Source organism: Eptatretus burgeri, chromosome 17, assembly GCF_056783735.1.
Source record: "Eptatretus burgeri isolate ZD-2024b chromosome 17, Ebu_testis_v1, whole genome shotgun sequence".
Classification (NCBI taxonomy): Eukaryota; Metazoa; Chordata; class Myxini; order Myxiniformes; family Myxinidae; genus Eptatretus; species Eptatretus burgeri.
In genome coordinates this window covers 7906976-7927962 of record NC_140977.1, presented here as the reverse complement: position 1 = coordinate 7927962, position 20987 = coordinate 7906976, and the positions used below count along the sequence as shown (strand labels likewise).

At 45.9% G+C, this 20987-nt stretch overlaps 2 protein-coding genes across 6 annotated transcripts in view; one reads left to right on the top strand and one right to left on the bottom strand.

Moving 5' to 3' along the window:
- LOC147009201 (uncharacterized) overlaps positions 1-20987 on the bottom strand; it is a 315005-nt gene that overhangs the window by 23533 nt on the left and 270485 nt on the right. The window contains exon 18 of one of the 3 annotated variants that reach the window (XM_085861576.1): positions 18761-20757. The exons of the other annotated variants lie outside the window; for them this stretch is intronic. Coding sequence (XP_085717702.1) covers positions 20750-20757 — 8 coding nt within the window. The 3' untranslated portion in view covers positions 18761-20749. Of the gene's footprint in view, positions 1-18760; positions 20758-20987 lie in introns of those variants that run through there. 3 annotated transcript variants of the gene reach the window in all.
- LOC147009205 (uncharacterized) overlaps positions 1-20987 on the top strand; it is a 91395-nt gene that overhangs the window by 43546 nt on the left and 26862 nt on the right. The window contains exon 5 of one of the 3 annotated variants that reach the window (XM_085861594.1): positions 11970-13294. The exons of the other annotated variants lie outside the window; for them this stretch is intronic. Coding sequence (XP_085717720.1) covers positions 11970-12325 — 356 coding nt within the window. The 3' untranslated portion in view covers positions 12326-13294. Of the gene's footprint in view, positions 1-11969; positions 13295-20987 lie in introns of those variants that run through there. 3 annotated transcript variants of the gene reach the window in all.

Sequence of the window (20987 nt, the reverse complement as noted above, 5' to 3'; positions counted from 1 at the left end):
ACAAGCGGCGCGGGAATGGCGGTGATGCGATGGTTGCGAGAGCGAGATGTGACGGCAAGGGTCGTGGCTGTTGTGAAGTGGCGTTGCGGTTGGTGGTTGTTGTGTGATGGCTGTTGAGACGTGGTTGGTGGTGGTTGTGGTGGTAGTAATGGCGGCTGGTCAAAAATAAAGATAGTAAAAGAAAAACGGCTATCTAAAAGGGTCGCAGCCCGAATGAATGACATTTATTCCCTCTAAACAACGGGTTTGGGCCTAACTACACATATACTTACAGAGATATCTCACCTACGGGACCTGAATGGTGGTTTGCAAATTTCGTCAACCACAACACTACCCCCTCCCCTTTTTACAGACTCGTCCCGAGTCGTCAAATTTTCGTGTGCCATCATGTGTAGTTCTACCCTAGTACATTTTACCTACGGATCCCTGAGTGCGACATTCATGGTATTCGTGTCCCCAAAATAAATAACCTGAGGGCTGAGTAACTACCAAAACAAACTCACTCACACGGACGACTTAAATAAAATTGCCGGCGCTAAAGGCCCGGTCACACCTTGACGTTTTAGCCAACGTATGCCGATTTTTGAAGTTTTTTTCTAAAACGCTGGCACACGTTGAATACGTTATGGGTAAGTTTTGATAACATTGAGAGCACGCTGAAAAACACTGCCATACGTCGTTGTACCTTGGCTTTAAACGTTGTACTTTTCGGTTGTCCTCAAATTTTTTCATGCTTGAAATTTCACGACGTATGCCGGCGTATGACTCGCACGTTCCGCTACGCGGGCCACAAGTTGTATGCACGGTCTGCGATTGTTGACAGACGTCAACACATGCTACTTGTAAGTTAATCATAAGTTGAGACACGCCGAGGTAATGTTTAGCGTACCCGAAACTTATTTCTAACCAATGATTAACGTGTTGTTGGCACGTTACGCAATCGTTGCCACACGTCGACAGACGTTACTTTTAAGTTACTCATAGGCTGAAAGACGTCAGTATAATGGATCGTCCTTGCGTCAGCGTCCACGGCCACGGCCAGGACACTTATTTGCAGCATTCTTCAAACTTTTCTTCGGCATGACGAGGATGTTCACACTTCGATGTCTAGCTTGGCTATGATTCCAATTGTCCATCGGCAGCGTATATTTAAAATAGTCGAGTTTGAGCGTTTTAACACGTTCAGAAGAAACGCTTCAAATTTCAAAACCCCAGCGTCAAAAAAAATAAAAACAAAGGCGAGTGACAGCAATTTAAATCGTTCATTGTAAACAATGAAACTAGCTGAGTGGTACTGTTTAAAATTCGTTGAGTGTAAAAAAAATCTAATTGTTGAGCGCAAGCGTCTACTTTCAATAGTGGGGTTTGAGCGATTTAGCACGTTCAATAGAAACGATTAAAATTTCCAAACCCCAGCGTCAAAAAACAAAGGCGAGTGACAGCAATTTAAATCGTTCATTGTAAACAATGAAAATAGCTGAGTGGTACCGTTTAAAAGTCGTTGAGTGTAAATAAAATCCAATTGTTGAGCGCAAGCGTCTACTTTCAATAGTGGAGATGCAGCCATTTAAATCGTTTAGTGGCAGCCTATGAACCTACCCGTGGACACGCGGACGCAAGGACGATCCATCATAACCCACACCCTCCCCCTCACACTCACCTACTACTGCCAACATGAACAAACTACTACTAATACCAATAATAATACTAATACTAATACTGATACTGATACTGATACTGATACTGTTACTGCTGACATGGACATCGACTCAAAAAGGAACTCGAAAACACTGTTGGGTTCCCCTTTTATGAGCAGCATATTTATATACCAATTCCCCAAACCGCTGGGAACCCTTCTTTATATGGCAGTTGTAAGCTAGAAACACATTCATTTTTTTTTTTTTTGTCGACCGGAAGACGTCATTGTAATACGTCTACATACGTCGATGTGTTGCGACTTCGTAAAGAATTGGTTCAAAGCACGTCAAACATAAGTTAGAAATAAGTTTCGCGTAAAAAAGACATTACCGCGACGTGTTTCGACTTATGAGTAGCTCATAAGTAGCCTTTGTGGACGTGTGTAAGCGTCCACATATCGTGTGTAAAACTTATCCCCATTGCATGCGGAACGTGTGTCATACGCCGAGTACGTCGTAAAATTTTGAACATGTTTAAAAATTTCTTGACGTACTCTACTGACTACGACGTATGATAGCGTACTTTAGCGTTCTACTCACGTATACCAAACTTACTCATACCGTATTTGACGTGCCCCCAACGTTTTAGACACATTTTTCTTAGGTCGGCATACGCTGGCAAGATCGCCAAGGTGTGACCGCGATGTTGACACTTCCATTTCTACGGCAGTTATGATTCGAATCGTTGTGCGTCAGCCTTTTAATAGTCTAACTTAGGCATAGCGCGTTGCACGCATCGCCGACGATGTCGTAACGTAGCCTATCGTTGGGCATCGGTTGTGTAGGCCGACAACAGGTTCAGCATTCGTTGGTATAAGTTATCTATAACACAACGAAACGTTCTGTGTCCATTACTAATATGTTATGCATACGACCAACTCGTTATGAATACGTCCGAATCTTAAAAAAAAAAACATCAAAAGTTCAACGTCAGCCAGCGTTTTACATACATTTTAATACGTTGCCATCGCTGGCTAAAACGTCAAGGTGTGACCGGGCCTTAAGACATACATGCCGGGGGCGCACTCATATTTACAGTACATCTTACCTTAACTTACAAATTTTACACTAAACCATGGCCCAGGATCACTGAACTCTGCAAAAAGAAAGCAGTTAACAGGGAGCCAGGCTGCTCGCATGCAGTCTCTGGCTCAAACAATGCAGGTGACAGGGAGCATGGCCGGCTGCTCACACGCAGTCCAAGGCCTTCCCTTTTGAACTGAACGCAGTGAACCACAACGGTGCATGGGCTGAACAAACGCAGTCTCCGTGCCAGCTTAAGTGGCACACGCAATGAACACAACGAATGGATGGATGAATGGATGAATGGATGGACGCAAACACGGTGCACGGGCCGCCACTGCAGGCCCGTGTTATAGCTGCCAACAGGGCAGTTCTTGCAGCTTGCAAACTGTTGCTTTCTGATCCTGGCGCACATGGCAATGAACAGGGGGGGGGGCAAAGTAAAAATTGAACGGGGCTGGTGAACAGGGGCAGTGGGCATGGCATGGCAAAGGTGATCAGGCAAACACAGCCTGCAGAACCAGGCGGCTGCAGGCAAACACAGCCGGCAGATGAACTGGCCGGCACAAGCCTTGCAGAAAACAGCTGCAGACGATCCGGCCGGCACAGGCCTTGCAGCACAGCAGCTGCAGACGATCCGGCCGGCACAGGCCTTGCAGCACAGCAGCTGCAGACGATCCAGCCGGCACAGGCCTTGCAGCAAAGCAACAGCTGCCGATGAAGCTGGCCAGCCTTCGCCGTTCAGTGGAGGTTGGTGGAGGGAGTACGGTGGTGCTGGCCACTCGGAAGGCGGGCTCGGACCTACTCTACGGTCTCCCTCCCAACCTATCGCCTTTGCCTGTCACTGTCTATACCCACTCCCTTAATTTGTCAAACCCCAATTTAGCCCCAACTTATTTTTTTATTTTTACTTCCCCACTATAAATCGTCCCCTAACCCCCTGTGCTGTCCTTGTTCGGCTAACCTATCCTGTCACCTAGCCTACTCCCAACCCCTACGTTCCCTTCCCGGAGGGGAACAAGGGAGAGCTAGCGTCCTGTGTCGAGGCCCAACTCAAGCCTCAGAATGGCCTCCCCAGACTTCAGCGATCTATAACACAAAGTGGGTCCAGCGGCCCACAACGAGAGCGAGGGGATGGATGGTGCGGAGGGGTACACTTCCTATTCTACCCTATCCATTTAACTGTTAAACTACCCCGGGGCTTTCAACAAGCGCCTCTCGCTTAAACGATTGGTTCTAACAACCCAGATTCCCGTCGCCTGTGTTGGTGTCCTCACAAATTTCGGGCCTCGCCCCCCAATTTTCTCTCCGTGCCCTCACACGGTCTCATGGCTGGGACGCGTGGCTCTCTTTGGCAGGCACGACCCTCTGCCGATTCTCCGACGATGGCACCCCCGGGCACTACACTGCCTCCGAGCCTACCAGCTCCCTAACACCGGGGAGTGCCCCCCATGGCACCTCCCCTGAAACGCACACGTGGCAGGCTGGCTTCCCGGGCCCCTTTCCGAGGGTCACCCGTGCCCACAGCACTGCCCACGCGGCTAATGGCGCCCCGGGCCCCCGCACCAAGCAGGCGCACCCGTGCCCACTACGCTATCCCGGCCCCCCATGGGCCCTTGGCCTACCACGGCCGACTAGCCTGGTGCCCGGGGTACCCACTCAGCGATACTCACCTTTCGCAGCCACGCTCCCAGCCCGTCAACAGGGCTCCTGCACCCCTCCAAACGGGTTTCGAGCCTACACTCCCACCAACAACAAAACAACCTCCATTTTTCAATTTAACTAACCCCCTAACTCACTCTACACTGACCCCGGGGTCCCTTTGGCGGGAGTCACTCCTCCCCCCAATCACTCATCGCACCATGCAGTCCCCATTCGCTCCATACACACAGACCCGCTGGCCTCACTCACTTACCAAGCACATGCTTCCACTTCACTCACCAACAACTCTTCAACACACTCACCGCTGAACTCTGCCATCCTTCTAACTACATCCCCTAACTAACTCGTGCTCCCACGTCGTCCCTTACACTAAAGCACGTTCCTTTTAACACTACGTAGCTAAGCTACGTCCCCGCTACACATTCACTGTCTGTCACTGTCCTCAAACAATCCCATAAATCCATTTCCCAACCTAAATCTCGCTACAATCCCTCTAACTAATGCATTCCACGGGCCCCATGAGGACTTACCCCTGCCCCATGGAGCCGGTCTAACTAAGCTAACCCTTCCCCCTAACTAGTTTCATCCTGTGCCCAGGCAAGGGGGTCTTCCACCCCTTGCCTGGGAATCCTGTGCACCCGAAAGTGAGGCTTGCGTTTTTTTCTATGTTTTTTTTTTCCACATGCGCAGCACCAGCGCGGCAACTCACAGCTCGCGCACTTTGCACCTGCCCATGACGTCATGCAGCTGCACGTGTACCTCGTCCCTCCTTGGACGGTACCATCCGGCAGGGATACCCCTCCTGCCAGATTCCAACCCCACGTGCAGCCATGACGTCACCGTGCGCATAAAAAAACACAAGCCCCACGTCTCGAGGGGTTCCCCACGCGAACACATGTGCTTTGCCCATTGGAGCTTAACACACACACACACACACACACACACACACACACACACACACACACACACACGCCCGCCCTCGTGGAGAACCCATCCGGTCCAAATCCGTTATCCTGCCTAAACTTTGTCCGTCCGCGGGATCGGCAAATCCACCGCGTGCGTTTCCGGACCGGGACTTCACTCTCGCAAGCGAGCACGTGGGGGGCCTCGTGCGTTGCACAGCACGGACCTCGCGCTCGCTGCTGGGTGAACCCGGCACGGTTCCCGAAACAGCTGCAGCCGCTACTCGGCTTTTGTCTCTCAATTGTCGTTGTCGTCTCCATTCGACCCACGCACACCTGCGTGTTACGACGCTAACACTCCATTCCATTACACTCACCCCGGGAGACGCGGCTGCATGTTCACACATGCCCACCGACATCTCCCTCACACACGCTGTCTCTCTCACACTCGGCCGCTCACTCACTCGTGCCATTACCCTTGCACACGTGGCTCCACTCACTCGCGGCCTTTCACTCACTCGTGCCATTTCCCTCACACAAACCATACCACACACACGCGGGGGCACTCATCCGCGGTTCCTCACTCATACACCGTGCCTCACTCACACACGCGGGGGAACTCATCCGCGGTTCCTCACTCATACACCGTCCCTCACTCACACACGCGGGGGCACTCATCCGCGGTGCTTCACTCATACACCGTGCCTCACTCACACACGCGGGGGCACTCATCCGCGGTGCCTCACTCATACACCGTGCCTCACTCACACACGGCGCGCTGGGAAGCACGCCCTTCTGCACACTTACCACCACACCACTCACACACGGGGTCGCTTCCACACACGGGGTCTTTGTCACCCACCCGGTCGCTCTCACACACGCCCTTGCACCCGCGCTATGCGTGCGTTGCAGCACGCATTTCGCCACACTCGTGAACACACACCTCGACACCACACACACCGGGACAACCACACTGGGGATTCGTGTCCCCACAAGGGTCTCCGGGGCCTCTATACCCCCCAAGCTCTCCGTGCACCTGTCCACAGCACTCCTCCCCTCGACCTCACAAAGCACGACCGAACCCACCTGGTCGTGACTCGCCTCAAGGGGGCATACTCCCTCCCCTCGTTCCTGGAGGAGGCCATCCCGCTGCTCGCACTGGGTCTCCACCCAGTCTGCCAGCTCCCCCTCATGGTCCTCCACTACCTCTGTGTGTGCGCCACTAACCTTGTCCAATTCACCCTCTATCTCCCGTGTCTCTATACATTTTATTCTTTCTGTCGTCTCCTCGTGTCTATTGGTCTCTGCTTCTTTCTGGCGTCTTTCCCTTATCTTTATGTAGGTCAACCTTGCTTTCTCCTTAAGTCGCTCCCGTTCTTCCCTGTTTTTCACTCCTTGCTCTTTCACGATCTCCGCGTACCTCATCCTTGCTTTCCGTCTTAATTGTTCTTTTCTCTCCCTCCCAATTGCTTTCACCTCGTCTCTTGTCTCCCGTGTCTCTACACATTTTCTCTCCTTGTTCCTTATTTCTGTCTCTTCCTGGTTCCTTTTTCCTTCCCATCTGAGTCGTTCTTTCTCTCTGAGCCCCATTAGCTGTTCGTTCTCCCTCCGGAGCTCCTCAATCTCCGTTGACTCCAATCTCGCTCTCCGTTTTAGTTGTTCAATTTCACACTCATATAGTTGTTGTTTTCTCTCCCACTGTTCCTCCTGCTCTTTGTTTTCCAATCTCATTGTTTCTTTCAATTGGCTCATTTCCTTCCTGTGTTTTATTCGCTGTTCTCTCACTACTCTTCCTCGTTTCCTCTCCTGTCCTTCCTTCTCCAGTTTCATGGTTTTCTTCATTTGGTTAATCTCCTTTTTGTGTTTTATTTGCTGCTGTCTAATTACTCTTCCTCGTTTCCTCTCCTGTCTTTCCTTATCCAGTTTCATGGTTTTCTTCATTTGGTTAATCTCCATTTTGTGTTTCATTCGCCGCTGTCTCATTACTCTTCCTTGTTTCATCTCCTGTCTTTCCTTATCCAGTTTCATGGTTTTCTTCATTTGGTTCATCTCCATTTTGTGTTTCATTCGCTGTTCTTTGTCTATCTCCTCGTACTCCAGCCTCAGCTTTTCTTTCAATTGGTCAACCTCAGATTCATATTCTTTTTGTTTTCTATTCCATTGTTCCTCTCGTTCTTCCCTCTCCAATCTCCTTGTGTCCTTCAATCTCCTGATTTCTCCTTCCTGCTTCATTCCTTGCTCCAACTTCTCGTATTCCAACCTATTTTTTTCCTTTTGTCGTTCAGTTTCAAATTCATACTCTTTCAGTTTTTTATTCCACTGTCTCTCTTGTTCCTCGTTCTGCAATCTCATAGTTTCCTTTAATTGACGGACTTCTTTCTCCTGTCTCATTCCTTGTTCTTCGTATTTCCTATTCCACTGTCTTCCTTGTTCCTCATTCTGCAATCTCGTTATTTCTTTCAGTTGGCTGACTTCCTTCTCCTGTCTGATTCGTTCTTCCATCATTACTCTTTTTTGCATCTCATTCTGCAATCTCGTGGTTTCCTTCAGTTGTCTGATTTCCTTCTCCTGTCTCATTCCTTGTTCTTTCAGTACTCTTTCTTGTTCCTCATTCTTTAATCTGACCTTCGCTTCTAGCTGTTCGATCTGTACAGTGTGGTTCCTAAACGTTTCATTCTCTGTTGTCGTTCTTTCTTCTCTCACCATCCTCAACTCGTTTTGTAATTCCCTCTCTTTGTTTTGGTGTTTCTGTAACTCAGAAGCTTTCTTTTCCAATTCCTTTCTCATCTCCGCACACTCCGACTTTGCTTTGGCTTCTAATTGTTCAATCTGCTCAGTGTGGTTCCTTTATGTTTCATTCTCTGCTGTCGTTCTTTCTTCTCTCACCATCCTCAACTCGTTTTGTAATTCCCTCTCTTTGTTTTGGTGTTTCTGTAAATCAGAAGCTTTTGTTTCTAATTCCTCCCTCAATTTGCATGCTTCTTCACTCATTTCATCTCTTCTTTCCACCGCTTCCCTCCTCAATTCGTCCCTTTTTTTTTACTGTATTCATTTAGTTTTTTCTGCCATTCCTTTCCCATTCTTATCTCCCCTTCCAGGATTTATCTTTTAAACTGGCTTGCCCTTACCTCTCGCTTCAGTAGTTCCAATTCCCCATCTTGTTCACGTTTTTCCTTTTCGAGCTTTGTTTTCCTTTCTCCTTCCTCCCTCAATTCTCCCTGCAGTTCTTCGAACTGTTCTGACTTTTCCACAATTCCTCCGCCCTTTCCTCGAGCTGTCTCTCTCCTCTTTTTATCTTCCATTCTAGGCTTTCTCTTTCCTGATTGCCTGTTCTTATCTCTTCCTTCAATTGTTCCAACTCCCCATCGTGTTCACATTTTTTCTCTTCCAACTGTATTTCCCTCACTCTCCCCTCCAGTTCTTTGAACCGCCTTGCTTGCTCCAATAATTTTTCCATTAATTGTTTTACTTCCAAGTCGTGCTCCTTTTGTTTCTTTTCGAGCTCGGTTTTCCATTCTTCCTCCCATTGTTTCCTTTCCTGGGAGATACCAATCTGCTGTTCCTCTATTCTTTTGTTCAGTTTGCTCTTCGCATATTCCAACTGACGGGTATAAAACACTACCAAATTCGTTTTCCCACATAATTTGTCGACTCTATTGGCCAAGTCATGTTTTTGCCACCGAATTCATTCCAGTAAATCGTCCAATCGCTGTGTCCCCCCGTACACGTAATTTTTCTGAAGTGCATCTGCGTGCCGTTGTGATTCGTCCACTCCACGTTGCACCTCCTCGATATATTCTTCATAACGCTTCACCTTTTCCAAGACATCCCCCAATTGTGCCTGAAGCCTGCCAATGCTCGCATAGTCATCCTGCCACGCCTGCCATGGCACATGCCGTGACCACGTGCCTTGAACCGGTGACTGGAAGCTCACGCCTCGTGCTGTGCCATTAATATCAGCCCGCTACGTGCTGCGCTGATGTGCGATCGCGCTGCCATTGTGCGACTCCGTTTGCCGGCAAAGTTCGTGCTCAAGCCGCTCCCACTGACCACAGTTAGTGGTGGGGTTATAATTATAAAAAGAACCGACCTGGGCCATGGATCCTACATGACTACACATACCTAATACCCCCAGCTCCCGCTCGCCTTGAGACGCCATCTTATCTCTCGTAAAGGGTTAATTTAAATCGCTCGTAATTTGGAGGGAATCGGGGGTCGCTCCTCTCACCCCTGGACCGATTCCCGTGAATTTAGCTGGAGACAGGAGAGCCCGTTTTCCCGCTCTCCGACACCAGTGCCGCGAGGAGGGGGATGGGTTTGTGTCCCACTCCTGACAACAGTGTTGCTGATTCGCGCGCGCCGGCGTGCGAGCGGCCACGTAACTCGAATCGCGGCACGTCGCCCACCGGACGGACAATCCCGTCGTGACCCTCTCGGACTAACGCCGGGAACTAGTCACAGGTGGGCCTTTTGGCCTCACCACGATCGTGCCAATCGGCCCCCCGCGTGGGATAGGGTTGCTCGCCAAATTCGACCTACCTAAGTACCCACACGGAGGGTAGACCGGGCGATCGCACCTCGCCGCAGGTCGACTTCGGACACGGGCCACTTTAAGCGACCCGTTCCGTACTATCGGGATAACCGAGCGGTGTTATTGTCAACCTCGACGGTTCGATTAATTATTGGGCGTATTTAGCCCACGACTAACCCTTTACGTGAAGTAAGATGGAGATTCAATAAAAGAAAAGACGAAGCGAAACGGGGAAAACAGTTCAACATAAAGCACATTTATTCCGCGGCAAACGGAAAGCACACATATACAATTATACACCAAAAGCAAATGTAAAAGTAGAAGAAGCACAACAATTCTGCACAAAAAGCAAATGTAACAATGCAGATCTACCACCGACTACCGAGCACACGGCAACACTTATACAGTTTTACTTCACAGACGGCGCCGACAACACATATACTCAAAGAAAAAGGGACCACCCTCAACGATGAGGGGGGGGCAGACGGGCCTGGGGCCGAGACCGCGTCGAGCCTACTTGTCTGGTGATGAGCCGCAAAATGGCGTTGGCGCCCCGACTCCGCGGGCCTCGCTGGCACTGCCTGGAATGGGGTGGGAACGGGGCCCCCTTCTCACACTATCTCAGCGCGGGGGGAAACAGGAGGGGGTTGTTGATGCTCGGGGGAATGAGGATATCTCGCCGGCTTGGGTCCCGTGACGAGCGACTCCACCGCGACCTCGGTCGCGTTACCGGCCTCCCCTCTCCGCAGCTCCCTGACTCTGACACGAGCGCCCTCTCGACTGCCTTCGCCGCCGCCACAACTCTCCAACTCTCCCACTCTCCACTCTTCTCAACTCCGTCCAACTGCGATTCAGAAACTCTTTTTCTCTCCCGATTCAGAAACTCCCTCAACAACTGCCTCGATTCCGTCCAACTGCCTTGTCGGCGAGCGAACGCGGCCCTTTATAGCCCCCGGGGCTTCGCTCCTTCACCTTCGACCCTTCACCTCTGGCTAGCTCCCCATTGGACAGAGGAAAAGTGGGCGTGAATGATTCTTGATCCACAAATCTGCATATAGCGATTATACTCCGACGCACCTGGAGGCGGGGCCAAATCGCCCCACGCTCGCTGATAGGACGGAACAGAAGTGGGCGTGAATCGTTCTTGATCCGATTTCTCGGAAAGGCTGGTGTTTTTGCACCCGCTGCTCGGTGCGCGCCCTGTACGAGTCCAGGATCGGTGCCCACAAGCGGCGCGGGAATGGCAGTGATGCGATGGTTGCGAGAGCGAGATGTGATGGCAAGGGTCGTGGCTGTTGTTGTGAAGCGGCTTTGCGGTTGGTGGTTGTTGTGTGATGGCTGTTGAGACGTGGTTGGTGGTGGTTGTGGTGGTAGTAATGGCGGCTGGTCCAAAATAAAGATAGTAAAAGAAAAACGGCTATCTAAAAGGGTCGCAGCCCGAATGAATGACATTTATTCCCTCTAAACAACGGGTTTGGGCCTAACTACACATATACTTACAGAGATATCTCACCTACGGGACCTGAATGGTGGTTTGCGAATTTCGTCAACCACAACAATATATATAATGTCCAAGGACTTTATGTCCATTGGAGATCGGTGGAGTGCTCGTCACACTCCACATATTTTGATTTACCCGCTGATCACATCATGTGTCTTCTGGTTGAATGGCTTGCAATCATGGGAACAATCGTCTGGGTGACAGACGGACGGTTGTTCTTTGCGGAGTATGTGGTTTTACCATGTGAAACATAATCCGTGGTCATGCTCACCATAACAGTCAGGAGGTGTGATTGATGTATAAATGACGAATGTGGTCATCATCATTTTGATATTTACCGGTTTGCCATCCTGATGAGGGTAAATAAGCCTGAAATTGGGATTGGCGGTGCCGTTTGATGTTTAACTGATGCTGACCATGTCATCTTTGTCTGTTTGATCGAGTTGCTGGGTTGAGGCCTCTGGATTGTCGTTGATGCTTTGGTGTAGGATTAGATGTCCATTGATTGAAGGTCAGGGGAGTGCTTGTCACACTTCACATATTTTGAAATATGTATATGTATTGGCTTATTTCATGAAGTAATATTCTGGGACATGCTTCATTGATTGAATTACCTTTTTATCTGTTTAAAAGATCACACATGTGGTATGCAGGAGCTACCTTCACGGACTTCTACTCCGCATTCAACCACACTGATTTATTAGAGAAGCTGCAAAACCTGAATGTCAATCCATCTGTCATTCTGTGGATCAGTGACTTCCTCCAGGATCGGACTCGACGTGCACAAGTGAACAATACTCTATCAGAACAGATAACGATAAGCACTGGGGCCCCACAAAGATGTGTTCTTCCACCAAGGCTATTTATTCTGAATACAAATGATTATCTTCAGCCCGCGCTCACGAAGCGAAAGCAGGGTAAAGCGATCAGTCTCATGCATGCGTGTGCATTTTGTCATTCCCTTTTCTCGGCAAATGCTTGTCGGAATGACAAGAAATTTTCACCATAGGAGCACCATTTCACCATATAAGTAGAATGCTACATCCAATCAGTATGAAATTTTTTGAGGGTCATCTTGGGATAAATAGGTCAACAGAAAACAAAAGTTATAACGTCATCGGTCACATGGTTTGGCAGCTATTTAAAAAAATTAATTTTTAAACATCAAAAATCTTCTCTGAAATGGTTGAACTGATCGAGAAGAAACTTTGCAGGAATGACCGCCTATCCATGAGGAACAAAAAGTTCTCCACCCATGATGTCACAGGTCTCATGGTTTGGCAGCCATATTGGATTTACCATAACACCTTTAAAAATCTCCATAATGGCTGGACAGATCAAGGGGAAACGTCACATATATCTTCCCAAAGCCTTGGGGATACCAGGGTGTTCATGAATAATTGATAAGTCACATGGTTTGGCAGCCATATTGGATTGAAGGAAAATATTTTTAAAATTCTCTCTGTAAAAGCTGCATCAATCAACATGAAACTTCAAAATTATGATCCAGTATTTCTGGGGAATGTTTTAAATTTCAACCTCATTGGAGCCAGAATTATTTAATTTTTACCGACACCACCAAAGGTGAAGGAGGTTATGTTTTCACCCCTTTCTGTCTGTCTGTCTTTGTTTGTCTGTGTACAGGATATCTCAAAAAGTTGTGGACATATCTGGACAAAATTTTGTGGACAGGTTCGGTATGTGACAAGGACGATCTGATTAGATTTTGGTGAACATCCAGATCCGGATCAGATTACAAGTATTTTCAAAGTGATTCTTCACCATTGAAAGACAAGGCCAAAAACGATATAGTACTGTATAGCATGATATTTCAAAAATGTATTGATTGGGCCTAATATGTTCTCGTGGATCAGGCATTACGTGGCGGAGGCATGCCCTAAGTATGCCATGCCATGCTCCACCAAGTGCCCTAATAGTATGACTGCGTTCTTTTTGAATATTATATATATATATATATATATATATATATATATATATATATATATATATATATATATATATATATATATATATATATATATATATATATATATATATATATACTACCAGTCAAAAGTTTTAGAACACCCCCATATTTCAGTTTTTACTGAAATTTAAGCAGTTCAAGTCCAATGAATAACCTGAAATGGTACAAAGCTAAGCGGTAAACTGCCAGAGGTTAAAAAAAGTTTAGGTGACCAAAAACTGAAAAATAATATAAATTTCAGAGTTATTTACAAAAGCCCTTTTCAGGGAACAAGTAATGGATTAGCAACTGCAGCAATGGAAGTAAATGAAGCCTTGAAAGTTGATGCAAACAATTCCTACAGGTGTCCCTACTTTTGTTGATTAGTTACAAACCCTCTGTCTGTATAAAAGCAGTGTTGGAACAGACTGTGTTGCTACACCCTCTGAAGCATTATTTGGACAATATTGCACTGCAGGAAGTAGTATATTGCAATCATAATGGTGACAAAAAGACAATTAACAAAGGAAGACAGACAGACCATTTTCACCATTAAAAGTGCAGACCTTTCCTTTAGAGAAATTGCAAAGCAAGCCAAGGTGTCAGTGAGTACAGTTTCCTACACCATCAAAAAGCACTTGGAAACTCTGACAGGAAGAGGTCTGGCAGACCCAAAGCCACAACACAATCAGAAGACAAGTTTCTGAGAGTCAACAGCCTGCGTGATTCGCGGCTCACAGAACAGCAGCTTCAAGCACAGCTTAACACTGGTCGAAGTAAGGAAGTCTCAGTTTCAACTGTGAAGAGAAGACTTTGAGCTGCAGGTTTGACAAGTCGAGTGGCAGTAAGAAAGCCATTGCTAAGATGGCAAAATAAGAAAAAGAGGCTTGCCTGGGCCATGAACCAGCGCCAATGGACTACTGAAAACTGGAAGAAGGTCTTGTGGACGGATGAATCAAAATTTGAAATCTTCAGTTCATCACGCGGGGTTTTTTTTACACCGTCGAGTAGGCGAAAGGATGGTTCCTCAGTGTGTGACACAAACTGTCAAACAAGAAGGAAGAAGCATGATTATCTGGGGTTCTTTTGCTGGATCCAGAGTCGGCGACTTGCACAGCGTGACTGGCACCCTGAACCAAAAGGGTGACCACAGCATTTTGCAGCGCTATGCAATACCCTCTGGTCTACACCTAGTTGGTCAGGGGTTCATCCTACAGGAAGATAACGACCCAAAACATACCTCCACGCTATGTCAGAACTACCTTCGAAGAAAAGAACAAGACGGTAGGCTTCAAATCATGGAATGGCCAGCACAGTCTCCAAACTTAAACCCCATCGAGCTGGTTTGGGATGAACTGGACAGAAGGGTGAAAGCAAAGTAACCGACAAGTGCAACACATTTGTGGGAACTTCTGCAACAGTGTTGGGAAGAACTTTCTGAACAATATTTGATTTCCATTGTAGAAAGATTGTCACGAGTATGTTCAGCTGTTATATCTGCAAAAGGTGGCTACTTTGAAGAGTCAAAAATTTAGATTCAATTTTGTGCAACAAAACGATACCATGATTTCTTTTTGGTTCGCGAGTCAGAAAGTGACCACTATATTCGTTATTGGTGTCTGTCTGTCTGTCCCGAGCATAGCTCCTATCTGCAAAAGGTGGCTACTTTGAAGAGTCAAAAATTTATATTAAATTTTGTGCAACAAAACGATACCATGATTTATTTTTGGTTCACGAGTCAGAAAGTGACCACTATATTCGTTATTGGTGTCTGTCTGTCTGTCTGTCTGTCCCGAGCATAGCTCCGTGGGTTTTGATCCGATCCTGATAAAATTTTAGTGGGAGGTTTATATCATGATCTAGTTGTGTTTTCCTGAGAATGGGCGTGGTGCGCCCATTATGGGCGGAGCCACGCCCAAAAAACATGTTTTTAGGGGGTAGCCGATTTCAATGTACATCTTCTCCGTGGGGGTTTGTCGAATCTGGCAGGGATTTCGGTATTTGTTTAGCCCAATGGCACCTGCATAGCCCCACGGAGCTCAATTTTTCATTTTCGTCCCAAGGTCAAGGTCACAAGGTCACGAACTTAGAAAATTGCGAATTTTGACATAAAAATCATATGACCGCCCAAACTTTGAGAGCTGGGATTTCAATATTTTTTATGCATAATCTTGAGGTCATTCCCCACCTAAAGTCTTGAAACCATTTTGCTCTATCTCAAACACCTTGCCCGTGGTGCCCCCTTCAAGTTTGTTTTTACGCTGATTTCATCAAAGTATGGATAATCCGAGGAGTGCGAAATGCCATATAGCCTATATGACGTTATATTGTTCCTGGAATGTTCCAGAGGAAGTTTTTCACCAAAGGTCATAATCCTTGACCATTGACCTTTAAAGTTCACAAAGGTCGAATTTTCAAAGTTGTGGGAATCGAACCGGGTTTTCGACCTTCTTCGACGAACTAACTCCAATAAGCGAAAGCACGTATCCTGTTTCCTTATTTTAATGTCCACAACATTGTTTTGTGACCTTTAAAGGTTATGAAAAGGTCAAATTTTGAAAGTTGTTGAACGAAACCAGGTTTTCGACATTTTGCAGCTAATAAACTGTCACTCGTACCACATCATGTTGATCATTTTTATAACTTGGTCAAAAATTATCACATTGTCTCATCCTTGACTTCTGAAACAATCTACATCGTCAAATACCGCTCGTGAACCATTGCCGTCTCCAGACTTGTTTTATCTGCAATTGTTTATTTGTTCTATGCTTTAATTTCAGAGTACATTGAAACATTAAACTGCTTAAATTTCAGTAAAAACTGGAAAAATGGGGGTGTTCTAAAAAATTTTGGCCAGGTGTGTGTGTGTGTGTGTGTGTGTGTGTGTGTGTGTGTGTGTGTGTGTGTGTGTGTGTGTGTGTGTGTGTGTGTGTATGTATGTATATGTATGTATATATGTATGTATATGTATGTATATATATATATATATATATATATATATATGTATATATATATATATATGTTTTCTTTTTAAAAAAAAATAAGGCTCACTTGGCTGTGCCTGGATGGGTTTGAGTGTAGAGGAGTAGTTGAAACCCGAATGCAATCCAGGTTCCTCCTGATGACTTCATCTTTGCTTTTTGCTTGTTCGGGTTCCTTCTGATTACTCCAATGTTACTGTACCTATTGGGTCTTCCATTTTATTTGGATTGAATTTTTGTAATTACAAATTTGCTCCCAGAAGAGTTGGCTCGCACCAAGTCCTTCTCAAGACTGTGTGAGGTAAGTATTCTATGAATACCATCTAGTTCACTCTCAAACAATGTGCGAGTTCACACTCAAACAACTAACCCTAACATCTTTAAATATGCACATGACATTGCGATTGTCGGTTTTCTTAAAGATAGTGAACTGGATTATAGAAACACGATTCAGAATTTTGTAACATGGTATAGTGAAAATATTCTGAAGTTAAACACCCAGAAGATTAAAGAGATGATTTTTGACTTCAGTAAATCCAAACCTCAGTTATCCCCAGTCACGATCAACAATGTTGATATTGAGACTGTTAACTTCTGTAAATATTTAGGCATAATCATTGAGTATAATCTCTCGAGGTCAGAACACTGTGAATTGATGGCTTCGAAAGGACAACAGTGTCTCGACTTTCTTTGGCTTTTGAAGTAATTTAAGGTTGATAAAACCATTATGATGCTTTTCTGTGCTTCGGTAATTGAGAGTGTTGTCTTGTACGGTTGCTGTGTTTGATTTTGTGGTGTTAAAAAAGGAGATTCGGTAAAACTGCAGGGAGAAGCAAAACAGGCTGGAAAGATCCTTGGAGAAAAGACAGACACATCTCACAAAAAAGGCTCAATAGGCTGCACCTGGATGGGTTTGAGGGTTCTGGAGTAGTGGCTGAAACCCAAATCCTATCCTGGTTCCTCCTGATGACTCCATCTTTGCTCTTTACTTCTCCAGGTTCCTTCTTGCTCTTCCATTTGAAACATGTCATCTCATGAATGAGTTTTAACGGAAGTAAAATCCATTATGCAACATCCGGTCCACCTATTAAGGTGGACCACCTTGACGTTTTAGCCAGCTTATGCCGATTTTTGGAAAATTTGTCTAAAACACTGGCACAAGTCGAATACGTTATGGGTAAGTTTTGATAACATTGAGAGCACGCTGAAAAACACTGCCATACGTCGTAGTATGCTGGCTTTAAACGTTGTACTTTTCGGTTGTCCTCAAATTTTCCATGCTTGAAATTTTAAGACTTATGCCAGCATATGACTCACACGTTCCGCATAACGCTGGCCAGAAGTTGTAGGCACGTCACGCGATCGTTGACACACGTCGACACACGTTACTTGTGAGTTACTCATAAGTCGAAACACGTCGAGATAATGTTTAGCGTACCCGAAACTTATTTCTAACCTATGAGTAACGTGTTGTACTCACGTTACGCGATCGGTGACACACATCGACACACGTTACTTGTAAGGTGCTCATAAGTCGAAACACATCAAGGTAATGGTTAGCGTCAGTGTTCCAGACTCCCTGTTTTTTTTTTTTTGTTTTTTTTTCTTCCTTCCTTCGGTATGATGGTGATTTTGACACTTTGATTTCTGGTGCGGTTATAATATAATTAATAGGCTGCACTCAACGATTTAAATGACCTTTGACCTTTCTGCCATGACCTTTCCTGGGAAAGTCACATTTCCAACCTCGCCTCAAAAGCCAGTCGCCGACTGGGAATCCTCCGTCGTGCTAAGTCCTTCCTCGGCCCTCTTGAGCTCCTGACCACTTACAAAGCTTTTGTCCGTAGCCTGATGGAGTACTGCTCTCCTCTCTGGGCTGCTGCTCCTGCCTCCCACCTTTCTCGGCTTAACGCTGTCGAAACCAGGGCATTTAAGATCATCGGCATCTCCCACAATGAAGCTGAGTCTTTGGGCCTCTCACTCAATCACCGCAGGTTGGTCGGTGGTCTTTGTCTTCTACCGACTCCTCTCCAGCCTTGCCCCCCCTGCTCTCTCTCTGCGATTTGTCCCCACCACATTTCCACAGGGCGCTCAAGGTCCGCCAACAACCCCCTTCTGGTAAAACTACCAAAATCATGAATCACTGCTCATCTTCACTCTTTCATTCCTCTTTTTTCCCGCCTTTGGAATAAACTTCCTCACTCTATTCTTTCCCATTCTTCCCTCCAGGCTTTCAAAACAGCTGTTCACCACCACCTCTTATCTTCCCCCATCCAAATCCTCGATCTTTTCTACCCCCGATAATCCACCCAAGCCCACTTCCTTCATTTCTCTTGCTTTCCTTCCTGAAAGTCCCTGAAATGTCCATCTTCTCTTCGCCATGTTCCCCGTCCCATCCCCATCCCTCTCCCTTCCACAGTTCACCTAATGTGTCTGTTCCCCACTGTTTTGTCCCTTCCACTCCCGCCCCTCTTGTCTCATGCCTCCTTGCTGTTAGTTGTGTGTTTGCTCTCATACGAGCCTCGACCAAGGTATACAAAAAAAAAAAAATAATCATAACCGCACTATACACTGAACGCCGTCATACCGAAGAAGAAAAAAAAAACCGGGAGTCTGGAACACTGACACTAACCATTACCTTGACGTGTTTCGACTTATGAGTACCTTTCAAGTAACGTGTGTCGATGTGTGTCAACGATCGCATATCGTGCATATAAAACTTATTCCCATCACATGCGGAGCGTGCGTCATACGGCAAGTACGTCGTAAAATTTTCAACATGTTTAAAATTACAAGACGTACTCCATTTAATACGACATATGAGAGCGTACTTTAGCATTCTATTCACGCATACCAAACTTACCCATACCGTATTCGACGTGCGCCAGCGTTTTAGACGCATTTTTCAGAGGTCGGCATACGCTGGCAAGATCACCAAGGTGTGACTGCGATGTTGACATTTCCATTTCTGCGGCGGTTATGATTTGAATCGTTGTGCGGCAGCCTTTCCATAACCAATGCCACGTCATCGTCGGCGATGCGTGCAGCGCGCTATGCATAAGTTAGACTATCGTTGGGCATAGGTTGTGAAGGCCGACAACAGGTTCAGCATTCGTTGGTATAAATTATCTATAACACAACGAAACGTTCTGTGTCCATTACTAATACGTTATGCATAAGACCAAGTCGTTATGAATACGTCCGAATCTTTAAAAAAAACATCAAAAGTTCAACGTAAGCCAGCATTTTACATATAATACATTTTAATACGTTGCCATTGCTGGCTAAAACGTCAAGGTGTGACTGGGCCTTTACATACGTTTTATGAACAGATGAGGTCTGGTCGGAGGTTAAGAGGTTTGACATGCAGAACCAGTATATTTCTTAAACAATTTGTTCCGTTTTCTGTTCGGGGTTTGAAAGGAAGTCGGTGATATTAAAGGGGTTAGTTTGTAGTAGTGGGGACACTGTATAGTATAGGCTCTGGGGGGGGGGGGGGTGTTTGTGTACATGACTCTTTCAGAGCATCACCCTATTTTTTTGTTCTATATGCCAAGACCTGCAAAAAAAGTTTGGGTAACTCCTCCAGATCAAGTACATTTTCTCTGTAGGGTCCATCTTGGATTCGCAGTTGGCTACCAGCAAACTATAATTGAACCAAAATGCCCATATTGGGTTTAGATGGAATAAATCATTAGTAGACATCCATAAATTATTAATTTTGATTTACTTCAATTACTTATGCATTGCTTAACACATTTTAACATGATTTATTCTCTTAAAACTTGGTTCACAGTAGAAAATGACCATATTTTACATAATTTTAGTCAAACAAGCTGTTACTCCTTAGATTGTGACTCATGCTTATACATGTACTTAGTCATGCACTCATTGTGATAATACAGATCTGCTCCAAACACAGAATGTAGATTTTGAAGATCACAAATTCGGTCGAAGACGGCATCTTAGACGAAGTTAGTTGCAGCAAGAAAAGACATAGCATGGTTGGATTCACTTATACGATATTTTGTGTGCAGCTGTTTGTAGGATTTGTTAATCACAGATAATGAAGTTCACAACTCGCAATCCTGTTGCTGTAGTATCTGCATTAGGTCAGTGGCGAACTGCCTGGGAGCGAGAGCTTCTACTTTCAGTTTTGTTCTGCTGAGAAAAAGATGAGTCTTGGCCTTGAACTAGATTCTTCTTAGTTATTCTGCCAAGAACTGTCTTCATAGTGCACTTCTTGTAACATTCATTAGTCATATGATAACAAAACCCATCTCCTTCAACAAGCTTCAGTCTTTTGGAAACATGGTCATTGTGTATGCCGCTGGCTTCCCGTATCCTTTTACAGCCATTGCTTGTGCTTGCTGTCTTACCATCGCCTACCTTTTGGCAGATAATACATTTTGTTGCATCATAACGGAGGCCTTGAGATGACTTTACAAGAGTTACAGACTCCATCATTGGCACTTTATCCAACTCTTCATAACCCTGAAAAAAAATAGGATATTATTGGTACTACATGTTGTACATACTAGGGGAATTGGAGGCACAACCACACACTTAAAGTAAATTGGACAACTACCTGTTTGGAATCGATGCTAGTTTTAATTTTGGCAATTGTATATGACCCCAGTCTCCTCAGGGATATAACAGGTAAATACATGTAAACTATTCTGCACATTCTGGATGAGGCACAACCACATACCAGTGTGTGGTTG